The sequence below is a fragment of the Ranitomeya variabilis genome, chromosome 2, assembly GCF_051348905.1.
Source record: "Ranitomeya variabilis isolate aRanVar5 chromosome 2, aRanVar5.hap1, whole genome shotgun sequence".
Taxonomy (NCBI): domain Eukaryota; kingdom Metazoa; phylum Chordata; class Amphibia; order Anura; family Dendrobatidae; genus Ranitomeya; species Ranitomeya variabilis.
The window spans coordinates 57810140-57835018 of record NC_135233.1 but is presented as its reverse complement, the minus strand read 5'-3'; the positions used below and the strand labels follow the sequence as shown (position 1 = coordinate 57835018).

At 40.9% G+C, this 24879-nt stretch overlaps 1 protein-coding gene across 6 annotated transcripts in view; it reads left to right on the top strand.

Annotated features, from left to right (window-relative positions):
• The first annotated feature begins 62 nt into the window (after positions 1 to 62).
• The window catches only part of FSHR (follicle stimulating hormone receptor), a 489167-nt gene continuing 464350 nt past the window's right edge, over positions 63 to 24879 (top strand). For 2 of the 6 annotated variants that reach the window (XM_077282454.1, XM_077282457.1), the window contains exon 1: positions 71 to 356. In XM_077282454.1, the coding sequence (XP_077138569.1) occupies positions 217 to 356 (140 nt within the window). In that variant the 5' untranslated portion in view covers positions 71 to 216. Of the gene's footprint in view, positions 357 to 24879 lie in introns of all 6 variants that reach the window. The other 4 variants (XM_077282458.1, XM_077282455.1, XM_077282456.1 and 1 more) reach the window with 4 other exon arrangements.

Below are 24879 nucleotides of genomic sequence, written 5' to 3'. Positions count from 1 at the left end.
GTTGTTTGTTCATTGTTGTTTCTTTTTTTATTAAAACGGTCACACAATTGCCACCAAGACTTGGGTTACTAAATAGTATTCTATGAGATGGATTGTTTTCTCAGCACTTCGGGGCTTGGCTCAGTCTGAAGGCGGACTTAACTCATTTGTTGATACAGGACACAGGAATCTCTCACTGAATGGGAAAAGCAGCCGCGTCCTGTACTGTACGCAGTTATGAGGCTCCTGAGTTACATGTATGCACTGGTTCTCATTTACCCCTCTTGTGGATGTCACTATTCTAAAAGCATTTATAGCTGTCAGGGAAGAAAGGTGGAGCATGTCCCCCAGGATATTCCCAAAAATGCTTCAGAAGTGTAAGTGCAAAACTTCCCTCCAAGAGTCAGTCTGATAATATACATATTTATGGTGTTGCTTCAGTCTAATTATGTTTGTTTATAGAAATGTAACAGGACAGAGATGGTGTTTTCTTTTTAATCTTTTCGGGGCCGCATTATTGGTGTATTCCGGTAATTTAGTATAAGGTCCGATGTAAAACTTACATTGATACATAGTTGTGCTGCAATAAATCAGATCTGCCTGCTACATCCGTACGAGCTTATTTACAATATAACTAGAATATTAATTGTTTTTTAGCCCTGATTTTACATGATTACAGTATTATTTTATTACATTAATTATTATTATTAGTAGTAGTAATATTAGTAATAGTAGTAGAAGTAGTATTAGTAATAATAGTAGTAGCAGCAGTAGACGTAGTAGTACCCATATCTTTTTATCTTGAGGTTTATGGTGAGCGATAGATTCTATATCAGATATTCATTGTATTAGACAAATCTATTTAAATTTAAAATTGCATAAACTTAGGAGGAAATGACTTATAAATAAATGATACATAAAAGGCAAAGGAAAGCAGAGAGTCAGCACGGGCGGCCGAGCAGCAGCTCAGTAAGCACAGAATTAGGAGTAAACACGTTGATGAAATATTCGGTGTACTTACGATGAGAAAATGCTAATCCTTTTATTTGCAAAAAATATATGCAAAGCACTTTAAGACTATTAACAACATCACATCATAGGACATCAAAATGAGAAACTGGCTGGCACGCAGAGCTTTTCTATAGGATTTTTAAAATCCCCTGTATTTTATGTGCTGTCGTCGAATAAGCGAAACAGGTTGTAATACTTTGAGTGACAGCAGAGAGGAGGGTACGGTTTACCCATTTGTACATTAGCAAAGTCAAAGACTTCTTGGCATACACATGACTTATGACCAGAGTTATGCAAAAGATGTGTTGCAGTCCCTGAATTAGCCATATAACTTCCCCGGTGGGATAATAATGAATGTGATTGTCATGGCAAATTGACCATAGAATCCGATGTGTTGCTTATACTTCACCATTGGTGAACTTAGTGTTAAATGGTGGTCTTTGCTGAGAGTAAGAGGGGACATACTGACAAAACGTCCAGGGCTCCCATCCCGAAAGTGGCCTCCTGTTTCAACATTGTTTGTCAGCTGCCGTCCACATAAGCAAGGAGGAAGCTAAAAAATAGAGACAGCAGAAGACTCCTGGAGCATCCCACCGATATTTTAACTCTTAGAGCTCATCTTCTGCTTAGATGTTGAACTCTGTCCTGGTGCTATTTGTTGTCACCATAAATGAAACCTTGGAACCTTGGCCATGACCATACTTTGTCTAAAGTCAGCCTTGGTAATTATCTACCTTTAAAAATTGTAGATGTCAAGATTCACCTGATGCTAATGTTATTTCACAGATACCATCCACCATGCATACATGTTATTCTGATTACACTCATCCTCACACAAACCTTGAACCTTCGCTAATAATTTTGTACAGACAATTTATGCCTTGAAGTCCCTCACCCGTTTGTTGGTCTACACTTATCTGCTAATAGTCATCTCAAGCACTCGTTCTACTAGACCACCACCTATCTGTCACCTGTTCAAGGTTTTCCAGTTTCTTGAAGAAGTTACAAAGTTTGTAGGTGCCGAAGGGTCATTGTATAAAGTTTCCTGGTGATGGACATTTTTGTATTTGGGTTATAATTTAGGACCATTACATTATTTTATAATGGTGGAAATGTCCGCATGCCTGTGGGAAGGAAGGTGTAGGAGCTGAAACTGAATGCTGATAAGAAAAATGTAAGTCGGTGAACAGCCAGGCTACTATGGCAGAAAATCCCAGTGGGAATACAAACTCACATAGTATGATTTTCATAGTGGGTTGTGGCATTTCTTACTGTGTTGGTAAGCAGAAAGCTATCACAGATAAATTCAGTTATTTAACATATTGATTGTCAGTATCTGCAGTCACTTTTTGATGTCCGTCAATTTGGTACCTGACCACTTCTTTTTCTTTTTGCACAAGGTTCTTTGTGGTCCTAGAGAGCATTCGCAATATATAGACAATTTCCTACATTGACAATTGACATTCAGCATAGACTGTAAAGTATGTGAGTAGTCCTGTAGACCCGAGTGTGGGTATATATTGTCGATTCACTGGCTGGGAATGTAAATTTACTTGAGAGGTGTGTATGTTGCTGAATTAGTGGGCTTGAAGATACTGCAAGAAGGTCACTAGCTATCATAATGTGGATTCCATAACACCATTGATGTTGACCCCATCCGCTCGGAGCTTGGACAATGGCTGTGCAGCCGCCAAAATAAGCGATAAGCGAAGAAATAGTCCAACTTCATGAATAGATTCTCCTTTATTTCAATGAGCTCCATACACAAAACACAAAAAGTCATTATAACAGGTGAATTTGCGTTAGTATAACGCTCATATCAAAGAATGGTTGTGTTTAAGGGTGAGTGTTCACCTGAATTGCGTTGATGTGAGTGTTGTACAAATGCAAATTCACCTGTTATCATGACTTTTCATGTCCTGTGTATGGATCTCATTTAAATCTAGCAGAATATATTCATGAAGTTGGACTATTTCTTTGCTTATCGCTTGCTATCATGTTCACTACTTAGGCCAGGGAGACAATTGTAGCACTACTCATTGATTTTAACAGTTAAGTGACAGCTGCAGTCCACAAGATAGCATGTAACTCAGTGTATGCCTTTGTCTCAGTGTATTCCAAAAAGTCTCAGTGTAGCCTGAGCCACATAAAAGGCTGATCAGATGTTTATTGAAGTCCCTCGGCAATTTGCTGGTTTACACTTTGCTGAGGGCTCACGCAGACGAGCGTATTTTTGGTCCAAATGCGGTTCGACAAAACATCAGATCGTGCTCGGATCAATGTTATTCTATGGGGCCGTGTCCAAATTTTTCCTCGGAAATAGTATGAGGAAAAAAATCGCAGTATGCACAATTTGCATCCGATATTCGTATGGCACTCGGCCATGCAAATCATTGAGTCCATGGGGAAAATAGCACTGCAGTCAGACAGCATCTGAGTGCCATCTGGTAGTCATGGACTGACACAATAGAGAAGATGGAGACTTTTTTTCCCATCTTCTCATCCAAGAACATCAGATCACACTATGGTCACACTCTGAGCAAACTCTGATCAGTGTTTAATCAGAGTGTGATTAATAATAATAATAATAATTGGCCCAATTTTTTCAGCTGAGAGAAATTATGGTGGTGTGACTCTAGTCTTAATACCATGTCTTGGGGGTTATGTGTCGTGGTTCTGGTTCTCCTGTTTCCTGCAGAACATCAGCACCTGGAAGACCATGAGGTCCCTTTTTGGATTTCCATGAGTGCAGTCAAAGACTTTATGACCTTGTCTTTGAACTGAACTTCAACAGTCATTCCTTGTACGATAGTAGGTTAGAAATGTGACTATGGTAGAAATGCGCGGATGCAGGTGGAAAGTATAAGACTTACTGTAAATACAGTATATTAATCAGGCTGCTGCATGGGGAATGTGGAAATAATGAAAGAAATGAGAAAGATCAGCTGGAATCTATAAAATAAAATGATTGTTCGGCACTGAAATCAAATGATGGATTATCATTGTTTCTGAATAATAAGATGCCATATTGACGGCATTTCAAAACGTTTCTCATTCTTTAAGCAGTGTCCACACATGCCGAATTTGCCGCCGATTCTGCATCCAGATTTCAACAAAATCTGCAGGTCCACCATTAAAAAAGTATGGAAATCAATAAAAGAAAAATTCAATACTCAGCTTGTGGATTTTCATACCACATTTTTCAAGGGAAAATGCAGCAAACTATAATAGCAGTAAAGTAGATTAAATCTGAACAAATCTAATTTTGGGGGAAAATTTTCACACAGATGCAAAAAAAAAAAAAAATAATTAGTCCACAGTATATACATTTTTTTTCAAGATTAGTCAAGGATTTGGTGCAAACTTTCCACAGTGAGTTCAATTGGTAAACCAAAATCCAAATACCAATTATTGAAGATTTTGATTCAGATTATCCTTGATAGAGGGCAAAGTTTCTGAGCCCTAAGTAAAACAAAAAACATTTTTTCAAAATTTCATCCTCACCTCATTTGGCGGGACTGTGTAGCAGTCTGTGATTGGCTGTAGTTTTCACATGAGATGACACATCACTATGGTATAGAAAGCAGGAAGGGAACAGTAGAGGGAGCCAAGGAATATAGTAGGTTTTTTACAAGGTCAGTTGTTTTTTCGCAAGGAAATCGGCAAAAAAATCCACAACAAAAATGTCATTATTTGGTGTGGATATGCCACTGTCTATTTCATATTATTGGGAAAAACAGTCCTTATTACGCAGCTCTGCAGAATAATGCACCACTCAGACAGTTTTTATGCAGGAAGGAATTAGTGATGAGCAAGCAAGCTCGTTACTTGAGTTTTCCGAGCATGCTTGTGTGTTCTCCGAGTATTTTTGGCGTGCTCGTAGATTATGTTTGTGTCCCCGCACCTGCATGATTTGCGACTGCTAGACAGCCTGAACACATGCAGGGATTGCCTGTTTGTTAGGGAATCCCCACATGTATTTAGGCAGGCTGTCTAGCAGCCGCAAATCATGCAGCTGTGGAGAGTCAAACATAATATACGAGCACGCCCAAGATACTCGGAGACCACCCGAGCATGCTCGGAAAACTCGAGTAATGAGCATACTCGCTCATCACTAACAGGAACCTTTATATATTTATTTGTTATGTGCTGTATACTTGTCTAATGACCTGGACCAAAAAAAATATTGATATTGGAGAATTGCATGGGATCTTTTCCCAGAACAACTTTCGAATACGCAAAAAAGGAAAACAAATATATTTGAACAATTCTCCTATATGATAATTGCATAATATTTTCTTTTCATAATCTTGAAATGTTGAAAAGTTTGTTCTGTGCAAAGAGCTGTCAATCAGAAATGAAGTGGGTTGGATGTATGTACAAACCAGAATTAACTGCACATTCTGTACTACTGTACTTTTCATATGAAAGCTCCAGCACAGACACCAGAGACACCAGAGAAAGCTTCTTCCCCACTTCCACCATGTTGACTGGTGACCAGTGATGGGTAACAGGGGGCCATCCATCTGCCTCATTTCAATAGCTTCGCATGCCTCATCATGACTGATTCCAATGTGAAGACGTCTCGGCCAACAGAAATGGTGAGGCCAGTAAGTGGAAGTAAAATTTTGCCATTGATGGAGCTTCATAATTAAAGAATATTAGTAAATTCAATTAAAGGGTTTATCATGGAGTTGGTAATTACCTGCCTGTTGTGCCGGCTCCATTCTCTGCAGGCACAGTTTGGTCACAGACCTTTGCTTGCGGCGATTCATTGACTTCTCATGACGTTACATCTACAAATCAGTCGCTTCTTTTCCACTCTGCTTTCTTGATGGGGCGTAACTGCCGATGTCATTCTGATTGCCAGCTGGCTCGCTACTGCCCAATTGTGAGTATCCGGCTATCAATCAGCATTGGCTGTCATGTACTGTCAACAAAGCAGAATAGAAAGAGCTGCTCTGTTGATTTGGAGAAGCTAAATTGCATACAAGAGAACAGACAGGTAGATAGCAATTACCTGCCTGTTAGTTTTTAGGCCCATAGTAAAAAATAAATAAATGAACAACCCCTTTAATTTCATTTTGAAATACATTCAAAACACTGATATTGCCCAGGACAATCCCTTTTAATCCCTTTTATTGCATATCCATGGGACAAAGGCCTTTATCCTGCTTTCTAAAAAAAAGGTGATTTCCCCTAATTCTGTTCTTGTTTGTTGCTGTCAAATATACTTCTATGAAAGTACATAGAAGAAGCAATAAAATGATTGTAGGTTCAAGTTCATCCACTCCAATCCATCCTGAATGCAGCAGCCACGGTCATATGCTTGTCCAGCTGCTTCACAGATGCCTCCACTTTATGCCCATTCACTACAGAATACAATATAAACTTACAGTATCTCTCACCCACAAAGCTTTCCAAAGTTCTGTACCACCGTACATCTCAGCCCTCTTTTCTATCACCCTACACGTGCCCTGCGTTCTGCAACTGACCTAAGACTAACATCCTCCATCCGAACCTCGCACATCCATTTCTAAGACTTTTCTCGTGCTGCGTCAGTTTTTTGGAATGCACTACAGCAAACTGATACCTAGCCCCCACATTTTTAAGATTGCTTTAAAGGCACATCTCTTTAGACAGGCCTAACCCCTCAACTCACCAACATAACTCTCCCCTGTGCTCTCCTTCTAAATATTATTCAGAATCTGCTCCCTCCTATTCATCTGTCTCCACACCCTCCATGCACACGATAACTGCACTTAAACATACTGGCTGATGACCGGATCATGCAGCTTCATGTGATAACCCCTATTTATTATAATGGCTGGACCATACATGACAAACACGTTTTACCTATTGAGTTCCCCTATTTCTTTGTAGATTGTAAACTTGCGAGCAGGGCTCCCACTCCTCCTGTAACTATTCAACTGTCCTACCTTGTATTCAATTTATTGTCTGTATATGTCACCGCTTAATTATAAAGCGCTGTGGAATATGCTGGCGCTATATTAATACAAATATTATTATTATTATTATACCTTGATGTGCTAAAGGCAATCTCTTGTTCAGCTCCATCAAAAGAAAAAAGAAAAAAATCTGTAATTTTTTAAACGTTTTCAAAGATTAATAACTTTTCTAAGGCACTAATACAATTATAATAATAATAATCTGCTACATAATTGTGACTTCCGTCTGTCGTTCTGTCTGTCTGTCTGTCACGGATATTCATTGGTCGCGGCCTCTGACTGTCATGGAAATCCAAGTCTCTGATTGGTCGCGGCAAAACAGCCACAACCAATCAGCGACGGGCACAGTCCGGCGGCAAAATGGCCACTCCTTCCTCCCCACCGTCAGTGCCCGCTCCGTACTCCCCTCCAGTCAGCACTCGCACAGGGTTAATGGCAGCGTTAACGGACCGCCTTATGCCTTGGTGTAACGCACTCCGTTAACGCTGCTATTAATCCTGTGTGACAAACTTTTTACTATTGATGCTGACTATGCAGCATCAATAGTAAAAAGATCTAATGTTAAAAATAATAAAAAAAATAAAATCTTTATATACTCACCATCCATCGGCCCCTTGGATGCAGAACAGGCCTTTCCTGCTCCTCACGACGCTCCGGTGACTGCTCCATGCATTGCGGTCTCACGATATGATGACATAGCAGTCTCGCTACGTCATCATCTCGCGAGACCGCAATGCACTCTTGAGACCAGAGCGAGTGAGGAGCGTCAGTAACCGCTTCGCCTGGATCCGAGGGCCAACAGAAGGTGAGTATATAACTATTTTTAATTTTAATTCTTTTTTTAACAGGGATATGATGCCCACATTGTTATATACTATGTGGGCTGTGCAATATACTACATGTGCTGTGCAATATACTACGTGGCTGTGCAATATACTACGTGGGCTGTGCAATGTACTACGTGGGCTGTGCAATGTACTACGTGGGCTGTGCAATGTACTACGTGGGCTGTGCAATGTACTACATGGGCTGTGCAATATACTGTGTGGCATGTGCAATATACTACGTGGGCTGTGCAATATACTACATGGGCTGTTGTTGTGAATTTGGATTCTGGGCTCCCCCGGTGGCCGCTTGTGGAATTGGACTTGTCTTCCTCTTTCCTGTTTCACCTGGTTCCATTAGTAGTGGGTGTCGCTATTTAAGCTCATTTCTCTGGTGGTTTCTTGCCGGTCAACAATGTTATCTGATGCCTCTCAGTGCTTGTTCCTGCTTCTGACAACTACTAGATAAGTTGGACTTTTGTCCATGTTTCTTTTTGCCTATTTGTTCCAGTTCACAGCTGAAGTTTTGTTACTGTGTCTGGAAAGCTCTCGTTGATCTGGGATTGCTACTCTGGCGTTATGAGTTAATGCCAGAGTTTAAGGTAATCTCTGGATGGTGTTTTGTTAGTGTTTTTCTGCTGACCATGAAAGTATACTATCTGTCTTCTGCTATCTAGTAAGCGGACCTCAAATTTGCTAAGACTATTTTCCTGCTGCGTTTGTTGTTTCATCTGAACTCACCGTCATTATATGTGGGGGGCAACTGTCTTCTTTGGAATATTTCTCTAGAGGTGAGCCAGGTCTTATATTTCCCTCTGCTAGCTATTTAGGTCTTAGGCCAGAGCTGGGCATCTAGCAATAAATAGGAAATGCTACCTGGCTATTTCTAGTTGCGCGGCAGGCTTAGTTCATGGTCAGTATAGTTCCATCTTCCGAGAGCTTGTCCCTCTATAGGCTTGCTATGATCTCTGCCCGCAGAGATCATGACAGGCTGTGCAATATACTGCGTGGGCTGTGCTATATGCTACGTGGGCTGTGCTATATACTGCGTGGGCTGTGCGATATACTGCGTGGGCTGTGCGATATACTGCATGGGCTGTGCAATATACTGCATGGGCTGTGCAATATACTGCGTGGGCTGTGCAATATACTATGTGGGCTGTGCAATATACTGCATGGGCTGTGCAATATACTACGTGGGCTGTGCAATATACTACATGGGCTGTGCAATATACTATGTGGCTGTGCTATATACTACATGGGCTGTGTTATACACTACGTGGGCTGTGTTATACACTACGTGGCCTGTGTTATACACTACGTGGCCTGTGTTATACACTACATGGCCTGTGTTATATACTGCTGTGTGGGCTGTTATATACTACGTGGCTGTGTTATATGCTATGTGGGCTGTTATACACTCCGTGGGCTGTGCTATATACTCCATGGGCTGTGCTATATACTCCGTGGGCTGTGCTATATACTACGTGGCTGTGCTATATATTACATGGCTTTGCTATATACTATGTGGCTGTGCAATATACTACGTGGCTGTGCAATATACTACGTGGCTGTGCAATATACTACGTGGCTGTGCTATTTACTATGTGGGCTGTTATATACTATCAGGCTACCATCTAGTAATAACAATAATAATAAGCATCAAAGACTAGTAACTTTTCTAAGGCACTAAAACAATAATAATAATAATAATAATAATAATAAACATCAAAGACTAGTAACTTTTCAAAGGCACTAAAACAATAATAATAACAATAATAATAATAAGCATCAAAGACTAGTAACTTTTCTAAGGCACTACAATAATAATAATAATCAATAAAAGCTTTTATTGCTGTTATCATACTGATCTGGAAAATTATGTTTCTAGGTCATTCTTAGTGCACAATCAACATTGTGAAAATTCCCCCCCCCCAAAAAAAAAAAAAGACAGAATTGCAATATTTTCCCATCACTTGGAACAGTCTTTTCCATTTTTTCTGTATATTTCTATCTATTGCGTGTATCTATAAAATGTAAGTACTGTATTTTCTGGTGTATAAGACTACTTTTTAACCCCAGAAAATCTTCTTAAAAGTCGGGGGTCGTCTTATACGCCGGGTGCCATCTTGTACGCCGAGTGCAGACACCAATGTGTATATGGTGGGTGGGGGGGAGTGGTCCCGATGATGAAGAGGGGGCGTCTCACAGGAAAGTGTGAGTGGAGTATCCCCCATTACCTCATTGTAGCTGCAGCATGGGGTCTCTGTGCTGGGGAGAGGCGGCAGCTGCTGCTCCTCTTTGTGCCGCATGGGTGCTGTGCTGTGGGGCGGTGGCCGCCGCCGCTCCCCAGCACCCCACACTGCAGCTACAATGAGGTAATGGGGATACTCCACTCACACTTTCCTGTGAGATGCCCCCTCTTCGTCATCAGGACCACTCCCCCCCCAAAGGGCACATTAGTCACCGGCCCTATAAGACGACATACGGCGTATAAGAAGACCCCCAACTTTTAAGAAGATTTTATATTTTAACTGGAAAAGTTGGGGGATCGTCTTATACGCCCAGTCGTCTTATATGCCGGAAAATACGGTAGTTATTGTAGGGCTCTCCGCTCATATTTATATCATGTAGTAACTTCTTGTACCGATAATTATGAAGAAGCAAGGGCACTCGATGTGAGCTTGTTTTTCTTTCCTTCCTCATTATTTGGCAGGATATCAATATGTTGTTTATTATGGGATGTTTTCTTGCATTTTGATATTGGATATACTAGAATCCATCTGCCAGCTTGTAAGCTGTATGATTATCACCAACTTATGTTACACTGTAGGGTAGATGGACAACATATGCTTTGTATTCTTTCTCGTTGTTGTACTTGTACAAATGTATTTTAATATGTTCTCTTTTTTATCTGGCTGTATAACACCCAACATGATAATCGTTTCTGATCTGTCAATTTAGAAATTAATTGGTTTAAAGAGAAGCCGATTTGATTTTTTATTAAGAAATCAAAAGCACAAGTGAAGACAAGAAACTTTTTAATCTCTAAAAATAAAAAAATATTTGTTCCCAGCTTATCAGACTGTTTTGAATTCACTACTCAAATCTTTCATCAGTGAAGAAAGGCTTTCAGCTCACTTAGGGATCAGATTACATTTGCCCCCTATAGAATTCTAAAATATTGACGAACATCAAATCATTCTCTACACAATATTAACATGGTGACAGTTTAATGAACTGACAGTTTCCCTTTATACAGTTAAAAAGGGACAAACTCTGCTGTGAGATACTTTAATCTATTTGTTTTCCTATACTTATGTTTAGATAGTATAATATTTCTGTTTATGACTTTTTACAATCTAGATTGTGTATTTTAGGCAAATTGGTGCTTTCCTGTCATCCATATATTCCAAGGCACTAAGACCTTTAAGTGAACCTGTCAGCAGAATTTTGCTCAGTAAACTGCAGACAGTGTCAGGTTGGTGCCATTATACTGATTAAAATAATACCTGGATTGATGAAATCCGTCTTGTGGTTGTTGTTGGGGAATATAGTCAGCTTAAAATTTGGGTTATCCATTGGTCATTCCAATATCTATCAAAGAATCTATGCAATTTTTTAACTTTTTAAATTGCCAATAATTTTGGTATATGTAGTGCAGTATTAATTAAGGAAACCATTTTTATAATTCAAAAATTACATTTCTGATTATTGAGGCATATATGTATCATTTAGGCTACTTTCACACTAGCGTTGTTTAACGTATGCCGCAATGCGTCGCTTTGGAGAAAAAACGCATCCTGCAAAGTTGCCTGCAGGATGCGTTTTTCTCCATAGACTTGCATTAGCGACGCATTGCGACATATGGCCACACGTCGTATTCGTCGTGCGAAGGATGCGTCGTGTTTTTGGCGGCCGCGACGCACAAAAAAAGTTCAATGTAACTTTTTTTGTGCGTCGGGTCCGCCATTTTCAACTGCGCATGCGCTGCCGAAACTCCACCCCCTCCTCCCGAAACTCACAATGGGCAGCGGATGCGTTGTAAAACTGCATCTGCTGCCCACGTTGTGCTACATTAACACACTGTCCGTCGGTACGTCGGGCCGACCGTTTGCGACGGCCCATACCGACGGACTAGTGTGAAAGTAGCCTTAATAGTGTCCAAACCTTTGTGGTCGTTGTCATTTTATACTTTTTGTCCTCAATTATCAAAGAAGGAAGGACAGTTTTGATGTTATGGCAAGAAACTTTGTAATTTCTCAAAGTCTTAGGGGCACAGATGAGAGTTTTTGTCATCTTTATCATCTTCATCTAATCCTTATGCCTATGGTTATAAACTGATGCATCAACATAAAATGGTCTGATGCATTTGATTCAGAGACTATATAGTGAAGTTTTGCACTGCTTGATGCTATAGGACCCAGGGTGCAAATGTTCATAGTTCCTTTGAGCAATAGTTCCTGGAGGAAAAGCTTCAACTATAAAAATAATTTTATTTATATAGCGCCAACATATTCCGCAGCGCTTTACAAATTAGTAATTATATATGACATCCATTGAAGCATGCCATGACTTTTTCCAGTTGTATTCTATACAAATTAAGTATGAAAAAAATAATATTGCAGAAATGTCACATGCTATACAGTATTTGCACAAAAATGTGTTTTTTTTTCTATTTTATACTAATGTCAATGCTTTTAGAAAGCTTCTTTAATCTGGTTAAAACGCAAATAAGATTTTAGCCTGATTAATGAATTACAATCTTAAAAAAGTTTCCGAAAAAATTCAAAATTCAATTTCGTAGAAGAATAGAAAGAAAGATGAAAAAAACAACTGCAAACAGAATTATTAGATCTAAAGATATGCCAAATTTATCAAACATTGTGTGATGCCTCCATAAATTTGTCACAAATAACGACAATGCACCTTCAAGAAAAAGAGGCCAGAGATGAGCAGACCAGGATCAAAAAAACATAGTTTGCACAACTTTTTTTCCAGGCAAAAAAATGGATAGCAACTGGATCCATTTTTTTTTAACATTGAAGTCTTTAGAAAAAGGACCATAACTGATGACCATAATAATAATCTTTATTTTTAAATAGCGCTAACATATTCTGCAGCGCTTTACAGTTTGCACACATTATCATCGCTGTCCCTGATGGGTCTCACAATCTAAATTCCCTATTAGTATGTCTTTGGAATGTGGGAGGAAACCAGAGGAAACCCAAGCAAACACGGGGAGAACATACAAACTCCTTGCAGATGTTGTCCTGGGTGGGATTTCAACCCAGGACCCCACTGCTGCAAGGCTGTAGTGCTAACCACTGAGCCACCATGCTGCCCTATGTTATGTCATCCATTAACTAACCCATTTTTAAGCACTGCACATGCTCAGAACACTAGGGGTGTTCAGGGATACGTGTACTAAAATAATTCCATTATAAATGGATGCAAAATGAAAACCAAAGTGTTCATCAATTTTTGCTCCTTTTCTAATAAATCCAATTTTTTTTAAATAATGGATCCATTCCAAACGGATAGTACCTGGACTTGTGAACTGAGCCTGTCAAATTTAACAGTATTTTGTGCTCTTTTTGTGGATTTTTTGTCTTCCTTTTATGCCTTCACTGTTCAACTTCCCTCTTCCAATTGAGCTCGGGAAGACCGTAATGAACTTTATATTTGTCTTCTTCCACCTGACCTGTTATCGATCTTGTATGTCCTTAGGTCATATAACTACCTATTTGATTTCTATTCTCCTGCTTATCCCTAAGTATGTTTTATGATCTTGGTTATTCAGTTTTCTATGGGCTTTCGCACAGCTGATTTATTGTTGCTATTGAAAAACAAATCAGTTTTATTATAAAATTATATAAAGCAGAAGATGAGACTATTATAAATCAAATAATGCATTTCAACAGTGGTGTTCACATGGAGTCCTAGGGCGAGAGGCAGAGGGTAATCGATTCAAGTGGAAGATTAGAAGAGCTGTAAATCAGCTCGCTATGATTGATAGCCCATTGTTAATTCATGGTCTAAATCTGATAGGAGTTCTTTGGTTGAATGAATGCAAATATTTAGTTAGGAGCATCCATGACTACGCCTTGCAATCATGCAAGTGTATACTAATACAATCATTGTAGACACTTGGGAAAAAAAATATGCAAAGTAACTCATACCAGCAAAGCCAGACACCCATCGGAAAACAGCACTGTTGTGGGGTTTTGCACCTCATTAGTACAGAGCAACTCTGTCCTGATGAGATGCAATAACCCCCGAAACAGTACTGTCTACAGATGAGTGTTGGATTTGGCTGGTATGAGCTACTTAGAATTTTTGTTTCTTTATGGAGCAGTACTTTGAAAATAAGTCTCCATAATGAGTCATGTCTCTTCAATCAAAGTCAGTATGTTCCGTGATGAGCAACATTTAAAGTTAAATGCTCTGTTCATACATGACTTACATAATTATAGGAAGTCTGGGTTCATGTTTAGATTTCACCAGTGAGCACTTAAAGGGATTTTCCCATAACTAAAACGTATCACCAGAGATAAGAGAATCACCTCATACCTGCTGGCATCACTGGCTCCTCTTTAGGTTGGCTAGCCATGCGTGACAATACCTCACAATGCTGGATAATGAAAAGAGGAGCCAGGGATGATGGAAGATAGAAAGTGCTTCACAGGGTTTCTATCTGAGGTCATGAAGTACTGATGTGGCCACTAGACCATGTTCCTGCAAATTGATTCCCTCATCTTTTCTCTAATAGTCGCCTATAGGGCTGAGCAGACCCATGTATGTTCGGGTTCTTTGAGTTTGGCCGAACTAGTTAAAAGTTTGATTCAGTATACGAACTTGACCCCAAAATTAACCCTGAACCCGAGCCAAATAAAAGTCAATGGGAACTCGAACTTTGGTGTGTTAAAATGGAGGTAAAATGGTCATAGTAAGGGCTATGGGGCTGCAAAATGAAGCTAAATAAGGTAAGAGCAAGACTATTGCCCTGCAAACAAATTTCTATAGGAAAATACATTAAAATAACATAGAATAAAAAAAAGAAACATTTATAACCTTGAACCAGGAGCCGGAGATCCAAGTGGAGGAGGAAATTGTTGAGGAGGTGAAGGAGGACGAGGTATCCAATATTGTTTTTGTGTGTTTTGTCATTGCTGTTTTTGGGAATACTCTGAAAACAGCCAGTGTAATAATCTGCTTGCCACTCTCTTTATTTACTCAGGTCGTATAATTTTCTGCACTTTTTGGGGTTGAAAATAATGAGGAGAGCATCAAATAGGGGACATAGCCGTGTTGCTGGTGGTGATGTAGATGCTTCAGAGATTGAGAGACCTTTGTCTATCTGTGCTGCTATGCGGCCAAGTGCAAGGAGGCAACAGGATGTTCTGGATGAAAGCTAGATGAATGGTGAGACCAGAAAAAGTAGTGGTGGTTTTAGATTGGTTGGCTGATAGTGCCTTCAGTTCTTTCACTTAGTCTTGTACCCTGCTGAAAGCACATATTCTGCACCTACTGCTCATGGGCATCTGTCTTCCAACTCACCCCCTTGCAAATCAGGCAAGCAGTCTGAGCCCCAAGTCAGCTTTTTAATCATTCTGCTGTCTGTGGTTCTGTTGGCCGTCCACCTTGCCCTGGCCAACAATATGAAGCAGTTGAGAGCACTGAAGCCCAACCACTTGTTCTGTTGGAGTATGAGTACGTGGGAGGGGTAGTGCAAATGGTCAGCGGACCACCACAGCACATCTTTGATGATGTTGAAACACAGGTGCCAACTGCTGCAACTTTCTGCTGTGCATAGTCCAGGAAGGAGTGCAGGGGTGATGACTGGGTGGAACATCATGCGAGGAATTATTTTTATTATAAAAAATGTTTAGAGCACCATTGATTCCATGGTGCTTTACATGAGGAGAGGTTACATACAAACATAAATACAAATTAAAATGAGCAAAATAATAGTGACAGACAGGTACATCGGGGAGAGGACCCTACACTTGCTGCCTTACATTCTAAAGGATTATGAGGAAGGAGGACGGTAGATTCAAGGGTTGCAGCAGCTCTGGTGTTGGCAAGGTGGCAGCGGGGTCATTGCAGGCCATTAACTGTTCTAAAGACCTAGGATTTCAAGTTCCACTTGAAAGTTCTGAATGTAGGGAATAATTGGATGTGCTAGGTCACAGAATTCTGCAGGATGGAGGATGCTCAGGAGAAGTCTTACAGGCGATTGTATGAGCAACTTACAGTTGTTGAGGAGAAAAAGAGGTCTTGGGAGGACTAAAAATTATATGGCGGGAGATTGGTTCGGAGATATAGGGGGGCACAAATCATGGACAACTTTGTAGGTCAGTGTTAGTAGCTTGAAGTGGATACATTGTTCAAGTGGGATTCAATAAAGGATTTGCAGAGGGGTGAAGCTGCACAGAAAATGAGGGAGCAGGGTGCTAAAGCACCAAGGCCAGCCCCTAGCTATTAAGTTGGGCTGCATCTGCACACCAGTGCTGGCCCCTAGCCTTTTCTCTGTCCGTGTTTCCTCCTCGTACTCCACTTCCTCTACCTTCTCCTCATCCGGTCAGAACGTCTAGGCTGTCTGTGCACGCTTTTAGTTTTCTCACCCTGCTGCTCCTCCCCTGTCTGCGATGCTGCATCACTTTTGCCTTCCTGCTCACCACCTTAAATGCAACGTACCACCAAATCCACCTTGCACATGCTGGAGAGACTGTAGGAGCAGCAGCTGATGATGGTAGAGAGACTGTGCGAGCAGCAGCAAGTGATACTGGAGTTTGAATTGCAGCACGCACAGGTGAGTCGCTCTGCGGAAAGCACCACTTTACGATCAAAGAGTAGGTCTCCATGTGGGATATGAGTCCTGTGTTGCGCTGTTTCAGGTACATGGCCAGCGTTGATGACTCCATCATCAGCGTTACTATCCTACTTTTACGCCTCCTAGAAAAAAAGGTGATGATGGATGAGGTGGTGGCTAAGGAGTAAGAGTAGGAGGAACAGGGCCAATTCACTCTATTATAAGGCCAGGAGTCTACATATGTCTTGGAGGATGGGTTCCTTTACTAACAACAACCTGGTACACAAATGTCCAGCCATGGGATAGTTATGGGGATGAGGAACAACTGTGTTCACAGAATGCTGGCAATCAAAGCAGCTCATGGGCATCACTGGAACATGGCTGGAGAAATACAGATGATACCAAGGTCCCAGACAATACACCTTCCCTGAAGACAGCTTGTCATTGCCTCCTGGCAGCCTGGCACACATGAGGCAATACATGCTGCTGTGCCTGCTCAACAACAGCCAAGTTGTCCGGATTGTTACAAGTGCTGTTTACTGTCTGGCCACCCTGCTGGATCCTCGCTACAAGGACTGCATGCCATCCTTAATTCCATCATTAGAGCAAGATTTAAAAATGCGGGTGGGAAGATCTAAGGTTGTGGGTTGTAATAATCACCTAGGAAGGTCAGCAACATTTTTTATTCCTTTCGTCCTTGGTTGTACAACAAATCCAGGTAGATGGCCAAAATACATTGCCCCAGTCCACATGATCCCCTCCCTGGGGCCAATAGTCCTACTGCCCCCGTACCAGGTGATACACACTGTCTCCCAACTTTCGGTTGGCCCACAGATTTCATATCTACCGGCACTATAGTCTGTAATCAGAGTCCACTCTCCTCCAAATGACAGGTAACACAATCAAAGCCCATGTATCCAGCAGCAATAGTGATTAAGAAAGTTCCTGAAATCTGGACTGCAGCTCCTTCAACAGTTTCAAGGTTGCCCAACCCAGCCTGCAACCGATCTGCAAACTCCATAGACCAACCGTCCATGTGCTCCAGGACATCATCATTGATCCTTTCCCTTCAACATCACTCTCCCAATTAAACAGGTGGGTTTGCAGAGTACGCACAGTGGCTTTTTGCACATACTCCCACAGGCAGGATTTCAGAGTACACACAATGACTTTTGTAACAGTTCTCCAACAGGTGGGGTTGCAGAGAACACACAGAGGCTATTTGGCTGTTCTTTCCTCCCATGGCAAAGAGACAGCTGCAGAGTCAAATTGTTTTTGATGCACACTGCTTATACAAACATGGCTACAGAGTGCACACAGTGGTTTTTGGCAGAGTTCTCCCACAGGCAGGGTTGCATAGTACACACAGCAGCTTTTGGCACAGTACTCCCATAGGTGGAGTTGCAGAGTACACACAGCATTTTTTGGGGGCAAAATACTCCCACAGATATGAGTGCAAAGTACACACAGTGGCTTAAAGGCCCAGTATTCCCACAAGCAGGGGTGCAGAGTACATACAGCAGCTTTTGGGCACAAACTCCCACAGGTGGGGTTGTAGAGTACATAGCTGCTTTTGGCACAGTACTCCTACTGGTAGGGTTGCAGAGTACACACAATGGCTTGTGACACAGTGCTCCCACAGGTGGGGTTTCAGAGCACACACAGGATCTTTTTGGCACAGGACTCACACAGGCAGAGTTGCAGAGTACACACAGTTGCTTTTTGGCACCGTACTCCCATACAGATATGGGTGCAAAATACACACAGCAGTTTTAAGGCACCAATACTTCTACAGGCAGGGATGCAGAGTACATGCGGCAGCTTTTTTGGCACAGTACTCCCACAAACGGGGTTGCACAGTACAAACAGTGACTTTAAGGCCCAGTACTCCCAAAGGTGGGAGAGCAGATTACACACAGCAGCTTTTTGGCACAGTACTCCCCACAGGCTGGGGTGCGGAGTACACACAGAAGCTTTTTAGCACAGCACTCCCACAGGCAGAGTTGCAGATTACACACAGTGGCTTTTTGTCTTAGTGCTCCCAAGGGTACACACAGCGTCTTTTGGCAAAGTACTGCCACAGGAAGGGTTGTAGAGTACACTCTGCGGCTTTTGGCACAGTACTCCCACAGGTGAGGGTTTGCAGAGTACACTCCGGGGCTTTTTAGCATAGTTCTCCCACAGTGACATGTGCAGAGTAGACATAGTGCCTTTTTGGCAGAGTATACTACCTAACACTGTCCCTCAATCTGGCTACGTCCTATCCCTACACCATTACTTGGCATGGCTGTAATGTCTCTGGAAGTGCCCATAGTCTTAAAGTTTATTGATTGGCTATTTTGCAGCTTTTCCGCAAACTCTATTAGGCCAGGCTCACACTAGCGCAGAATACGGATGAGTGCTATGCGAGAAAACATCGCATAGCACTCGGACCAGTGTTAATCAGTTGTGATTCATATTGTCCATTATTACTGTACTTGTTTTTATTATGTATACCTCTTCTCACATGTAAAGCCCAATGGAATAAATGGCGCTACAATAATAAATAATAATAATAATAATAATAATATTAATAATAATCTATGGGGCAGCTCACATCACCATATTTTTTCTCCAGTGTATTCTACGTGCATGTAAAATTGCAGCATGCTGCAACTGTCACCGAAACTTGGCCAAGACTTACCAATGTAAGCCTATGGGTGCGAGAAAAAAATCACACAGCATTCAGACCATGCAAGTGCTGTCCAATTTTTACGTACCGGTGTTCTTTGAAAAGCCGGCAAATCATGTGCTTTTGTATTGTCAGGTGACATAAAGCCCAGAGGTTAGTAATGGAGAGGTGTCAATAACCCCATAGTCACATTGTATGAAAACAGACACCCAGAAAAAAGTCCTTTAATGAAAGAATGACTTATTAATTAATACATGTCCAGTAATTTGCACACTGCACTAATTGTATTTGTCACTGACATATATATATATATATATATATATATATATATATATATATATATATATATATATATATATATATATATCTACCTATCCCATTTGTATTTACTGTATGTAATCCATCTCGTCTATCCTGCAGTGATTTTAGAGAACACGGCAGATGAATTACGGGCTTTTCTTCTATCTATCTATGTAATATATACACATATACACTGTATATACAGTATGTAAGTGTCACTGACATCTATATATCTATATATCTATGTAATCTATTCTCTCTATTCTATTCTAAGCTGTCAGTGTGATTTTTACTGTGTGTAGCACATGAATTGCCGTCTTTTCTTCCATCTATCTATTATGTATATATACATGTAACACCCCAGGTAACCGGTTGTTACAGTGGCATTGCTTTCCTCTCAGGGAGGGTGATGCCATGCTTGGAAGTGAGGAAGGATCCCTTTAAGAGGTAACGAGTACATGCAACACTGTTCTGACTCCAGGCAAGAAGGGGGAGCTCAAGACCCGGATTCAGGGGAACTTCCCTATATATTCTGACTGGAGGAGGAGTTAGTAGGGCAGCCTGTCAGAGGGACAGAGGAGAGATGCAGAGAGAGTCTGTGAGAGGAAAGCTGGGGCAGTGCAGACAACAGGTTCTGCAGCTTCTGGAAGGAAGAAAGAGAAACAGAGCAGTCTGTAGAAGACTGATAGGGGAAGAGAAGCAGAGGAGAAGTAAAGAGGTGGGGGGGAGCTGCGACTGAGCCCCCTCCAAACTGAAGCTCAAGAAACCAGTAGCAGGAAGACCGAGGTTGTGGGGGTAACTGTATGCCCCACAGCAGAAACAGACGGACAGGAGATTGCAGGTGGCCTGCCCACCATTAACACCCGAAGGACAGCAGCACATAGAGCCCATAGTCATACTTCCAGACATCTGTAAAAAGGCTCAAGTTGCTTGCCATGCTGGTAGCGTCCTACTAAAAGGGACAGAGAGAAAGTGAGGACCTTGTGTGAGGCCTAAGGCAGCAAGGGACTACAACACAGCACAGAAAGGAAGGCTTCCAACCCCACCTGGCTAGGGGGTTTCCGAATCGCTTCCAAGCTGGCTGGACCTTGCCATCACCTGTGTTCCGTATCCCACCTGTGATTCCATAGACTAACATAGGTCCTAATGCAATCCAATGTTTTGTCGGATCACACTCAAACCAAAAATACTCAAATCTGCACCTGACCTTAGGGTGTTATACCCTAAATAGTCTGTCTGGCAGCTGATACCTTATTATAATACCAGAATTATTATGGTGCCTTTAATTTCACTTTACCTAGATGTGTATATACTTTGCCCATAGGGTGACTACAGTTCTGGCATATAACTATCTTTAAAGTTCTCAAAAAGTTTTGTTAAATGGCATGAATTATTTGACCATGAAAAGTAAACAGTGACATCTTGATGGCCCAATACATCCTATTTACAGCACAGTCACAGATTAATACTTTTGGAAACATAAAGTCTAGGCTAGTGGTATCTAGAGATGAGAGATATATACACCCGCATTCACAACAAGCTGCATTCTGTCTAGTTTGCGAATCTTGATGAGCAAAACATAGAAAATTCGCTCATAATGTTCTCATCCGGAATAGGAGAAATCGGAGGAAATGGCCGTTACCTGCTGTGAACATCTGATTTGTTCATGGAATATGACATCCTGCTGACAGTACTACTTTATAGAGATTACAAGGCTGATCTTTACTCTTTCTGCAGAGTCGTCTTTTGTCAACTAAAGGTGATCTCGGCATAATGTTTCTTGAACGCTCCCATAAGAAATGACAGCACAATGTGTAAATTTCCAATGAATGTGTGTGTAAAGCAAAACTCCGAGTTCTGAATAAGAAAGGAAGCTTCATTGTATTTTCACTTCTTTATTTATAATATTATGTTGTTGTTTTTTTATATTTCTTATTTGTATGTATGTACGTGGTTTTTTCATATCAGACATGATGGATAAGTGACAAATTACGACTGCAAGAGATTAAAGAGTATTATCATTTCCTAAAGTGATGGCATCTCACATCTCCCTAGGGTGGGTCATCACTTGATGATCCAAGGGAATCCAGCCGTTTGGATCCCCTCTATCCAGAGATTTAAAGGGGTATTCCCATCTCTAAGATCCTATTTCAATATGTAGTAGGTAGTGTTGAGCGATACCTTCCGATATTCAAAAGTATCGGTATCGGATTGGATCGGCCGATATCCAAAAAATATCGGATATCGCCGATACCGATACCCGATACCAATACAAGTCAATGGGACACAAATATCGGAAGCTATTCTGGATGGTTCCCAGGGTCTGAAGGAGAGGAAACTCTCCTTCAGGCCCTGGAATCCATATTCATGTAAAAAATAAAGAATAAAAATAAAAAATATGGATATACTCACCCCTCCGACGGACCCTGGCTCTCAGCGGTGCAAGCGTCTGCCTCCGTTCCTAAGAATGCAGTGAGTGAAGGACCTTCGATGGCGTCGTGGTCACGCGCCGGTCACGCGACCAATCACAAGACCGCGACGTCATTGCAGGTCATTCACTCACTGCATTCTTAGGAACGGAGGCAGACGCTTGCACCGCTGAGAGCCAGGGTCCGTCGGAGGGGTGAGTATATCCATATTTTTTATTTTTATTCTTTATTTTTTACATGAATATGGATCCCAGGGCCTGAAGGTGAGTCTCCTCTCCTTCAGACCCTGGGAACCATACGCACCGCACACGCCTGGGAACTTACAGGAACTTCCGATTCCGATTTCCGATATCACAAAAATATTTCGGACTCGGTATCGGAATTCCGATACAGCGAATATCGGCCGATACCCGATATTTGCAATATCGGAATGCTCAACACTAGTAGTAGGGGTAATAATAACAATATTAGCTAATCCCTCCAATTGAAAATGTAGTATAGTTTTTCTGATTCGCTATGTCTCTTTCCTCATGTGCAGCCATTTCAAGACCTTAGGTATGCATGGTTATGACCACTAGCAACTAACTAACTGTCTCTATGTCAGTAACCATGGATACCTAAGGTCTTGCAATGGCTGCACATGATGATAGAGACATAGCGAATCAGAAAAACTATGCATTTCTAATTGGAGGTATTTGCTAATATTACTTTATTATTATTATTATTATTATTATTATTATTATTACACCTACTACATATTGAGATAGAATCTTGGAGATGGGAATATCCCTTTAACAAATCGTCGCGTCCCCTTCAAATTTTTCCCTGCACAATGGCGCTCCTAGCTGTAAGTTTCCATCTTTAACAGCTTCAGTCCTGTGCAATGGCCAAGTTCAGAAAAAACAGCCTTGAAATCTTTTACCACCTTTTTTGCCACCTCATCTGACAAAAGCAAAATGTATATACATAGACACTAATTCCAGTGATGTGTCACTTGCTAGGCTGTTTGAGTAATTTTAATAAAGTAATTGTTTTATCAGCAGGAGATTATCACTAGAGGACTAGTAAACCTGCCACCATGTAGACCACCATATTCATGAGCTCTGTTTAACCCCATCTTCATCACTGATTGGCAGCTTTCTGCCTATGAACAGTGTACACAGAAAGCTGCCAATCAGTGGTGTGGGCGGGGTTATACAGAGCTCAGGCCAGTAAGTGTTACATCGCTGGAATCAGGGACTCTGCTTCTACATTATGCTGCTCTCAGATGGGGGAGCAAAAACCTGATGACAGATTGTCATTGAAGTGAAGATTGCAAAGTCCCAAAGACTCCCCCTATTGACATATTGAGCCCTTGTTTCTGTTCTAAGATGTGACTATGACTGATAAACACAAAAATGTCTTGAGCTTGAAAATTAAGGGTTTAGATGTTCATGTTACCCCATTAATGTTTATATAGATTTTTTTTGGCTAGGAAAATATTTTTAAACCATAAATCTGTCACATCTATGACTCCGCTAATAGAAAAAGAAAGTTAAAAAGTTCAATCCATTATATGTGATTAAGAGGTCACATTTCTGTACGGTTGTATTTGTCTTTTAATACCAAACAGAATTTGGCACCAAAAAGAGAGAATTGTTCCAAGATAGAATGATAGAAGGTCAGATTGTTCACTGCATAGCAGACATCCATCAGGTCCAGCTCTGAGCTGCAGAACATCACATGTGCGCAGAATAGTCCTGGATGGATCGCTCTGTCCAATTGATACACTGCAGAAATACATTGCAAGTTATTTTGGCTCAAACTGACCATCTTTGCTCCACATTGTGAAGCACAGATACATCCGAGGAAGTAAATAGCATTTTTTTGGATTCCCATTCTGTTGAAATTTACTACTCTAAGGACTAAAAGTTATAGTCATGCGGAACAGCCATTAATGTACTTCACTACAATTTACTAAAAAGAGAGATTAATAGTTAGTAACACTATAAACACTTATACAGCTCTGGCAAAAATTAAGAGACCACTGCAAACTGTTCAGTTTGTCTGATTTTTCTCTTTATAGGAATATTTTTGAGTAAAATGTAAATTGTTCTTTTATTCTATAAACTTCTGACAACTTGTCTCCGAATTTCCAAGCAATAAAATTTGTATTTTATTTCTGAAAAGTAGAAATGGTCAAAATTTTAAAAAAAAACAACAACAGTGCTTTCAGACCTCAAATAATGCAAAGAAAACAAGTTCAGAATCATTTAGAAACAACAATACTAATGTTTTATTTCAGGAAGAGTTCAGAAATCAATATTTTGTGGAATAACCATGATTTTTAATCACAACTTTCATGCGTCTTGGCATGCTTTCCACCAGTCTTTCACACTACGTCTGGCGCAAAAATGTAAGCAGTTCTTCTTTGTTTGATGGCTTGTGACTATCCATCATCCTCTTGATTATGTTCCAGAGGTTTTCAATGGGGTTCAGGTCTGGAGATTGGGCTGCCCATGACAGGGTTTTGATGTGGTGCTCTCTTAATTTTTGCCAGAGCTGTATTCACTATTAGAGAATGGTACATTTCTTATGAAAATGTATCCAAGGGGTAACATTTCTCATTGTAAAGAGCGACATGCCTGACATGCCAGTGTAAGGAGACTTATAGGCCATGCAATGCTCCTCTAGGAAATTAAATAAGCAGATTGACTCATCAGAGAGGAAGAACACTAGAACTTTAATGCCACCTATCGGAAGTAGCAATCCTAAAATTCAATATCGATCCTTGCCATATGACTTAGGATAAAAGCCAAACCAGTAACTTAATTTGCAGACTTGGTGTTTCGGGATACTGCCCCTCATCAGTTCACAGTGTATAATAGAGGTCTTATTTTTA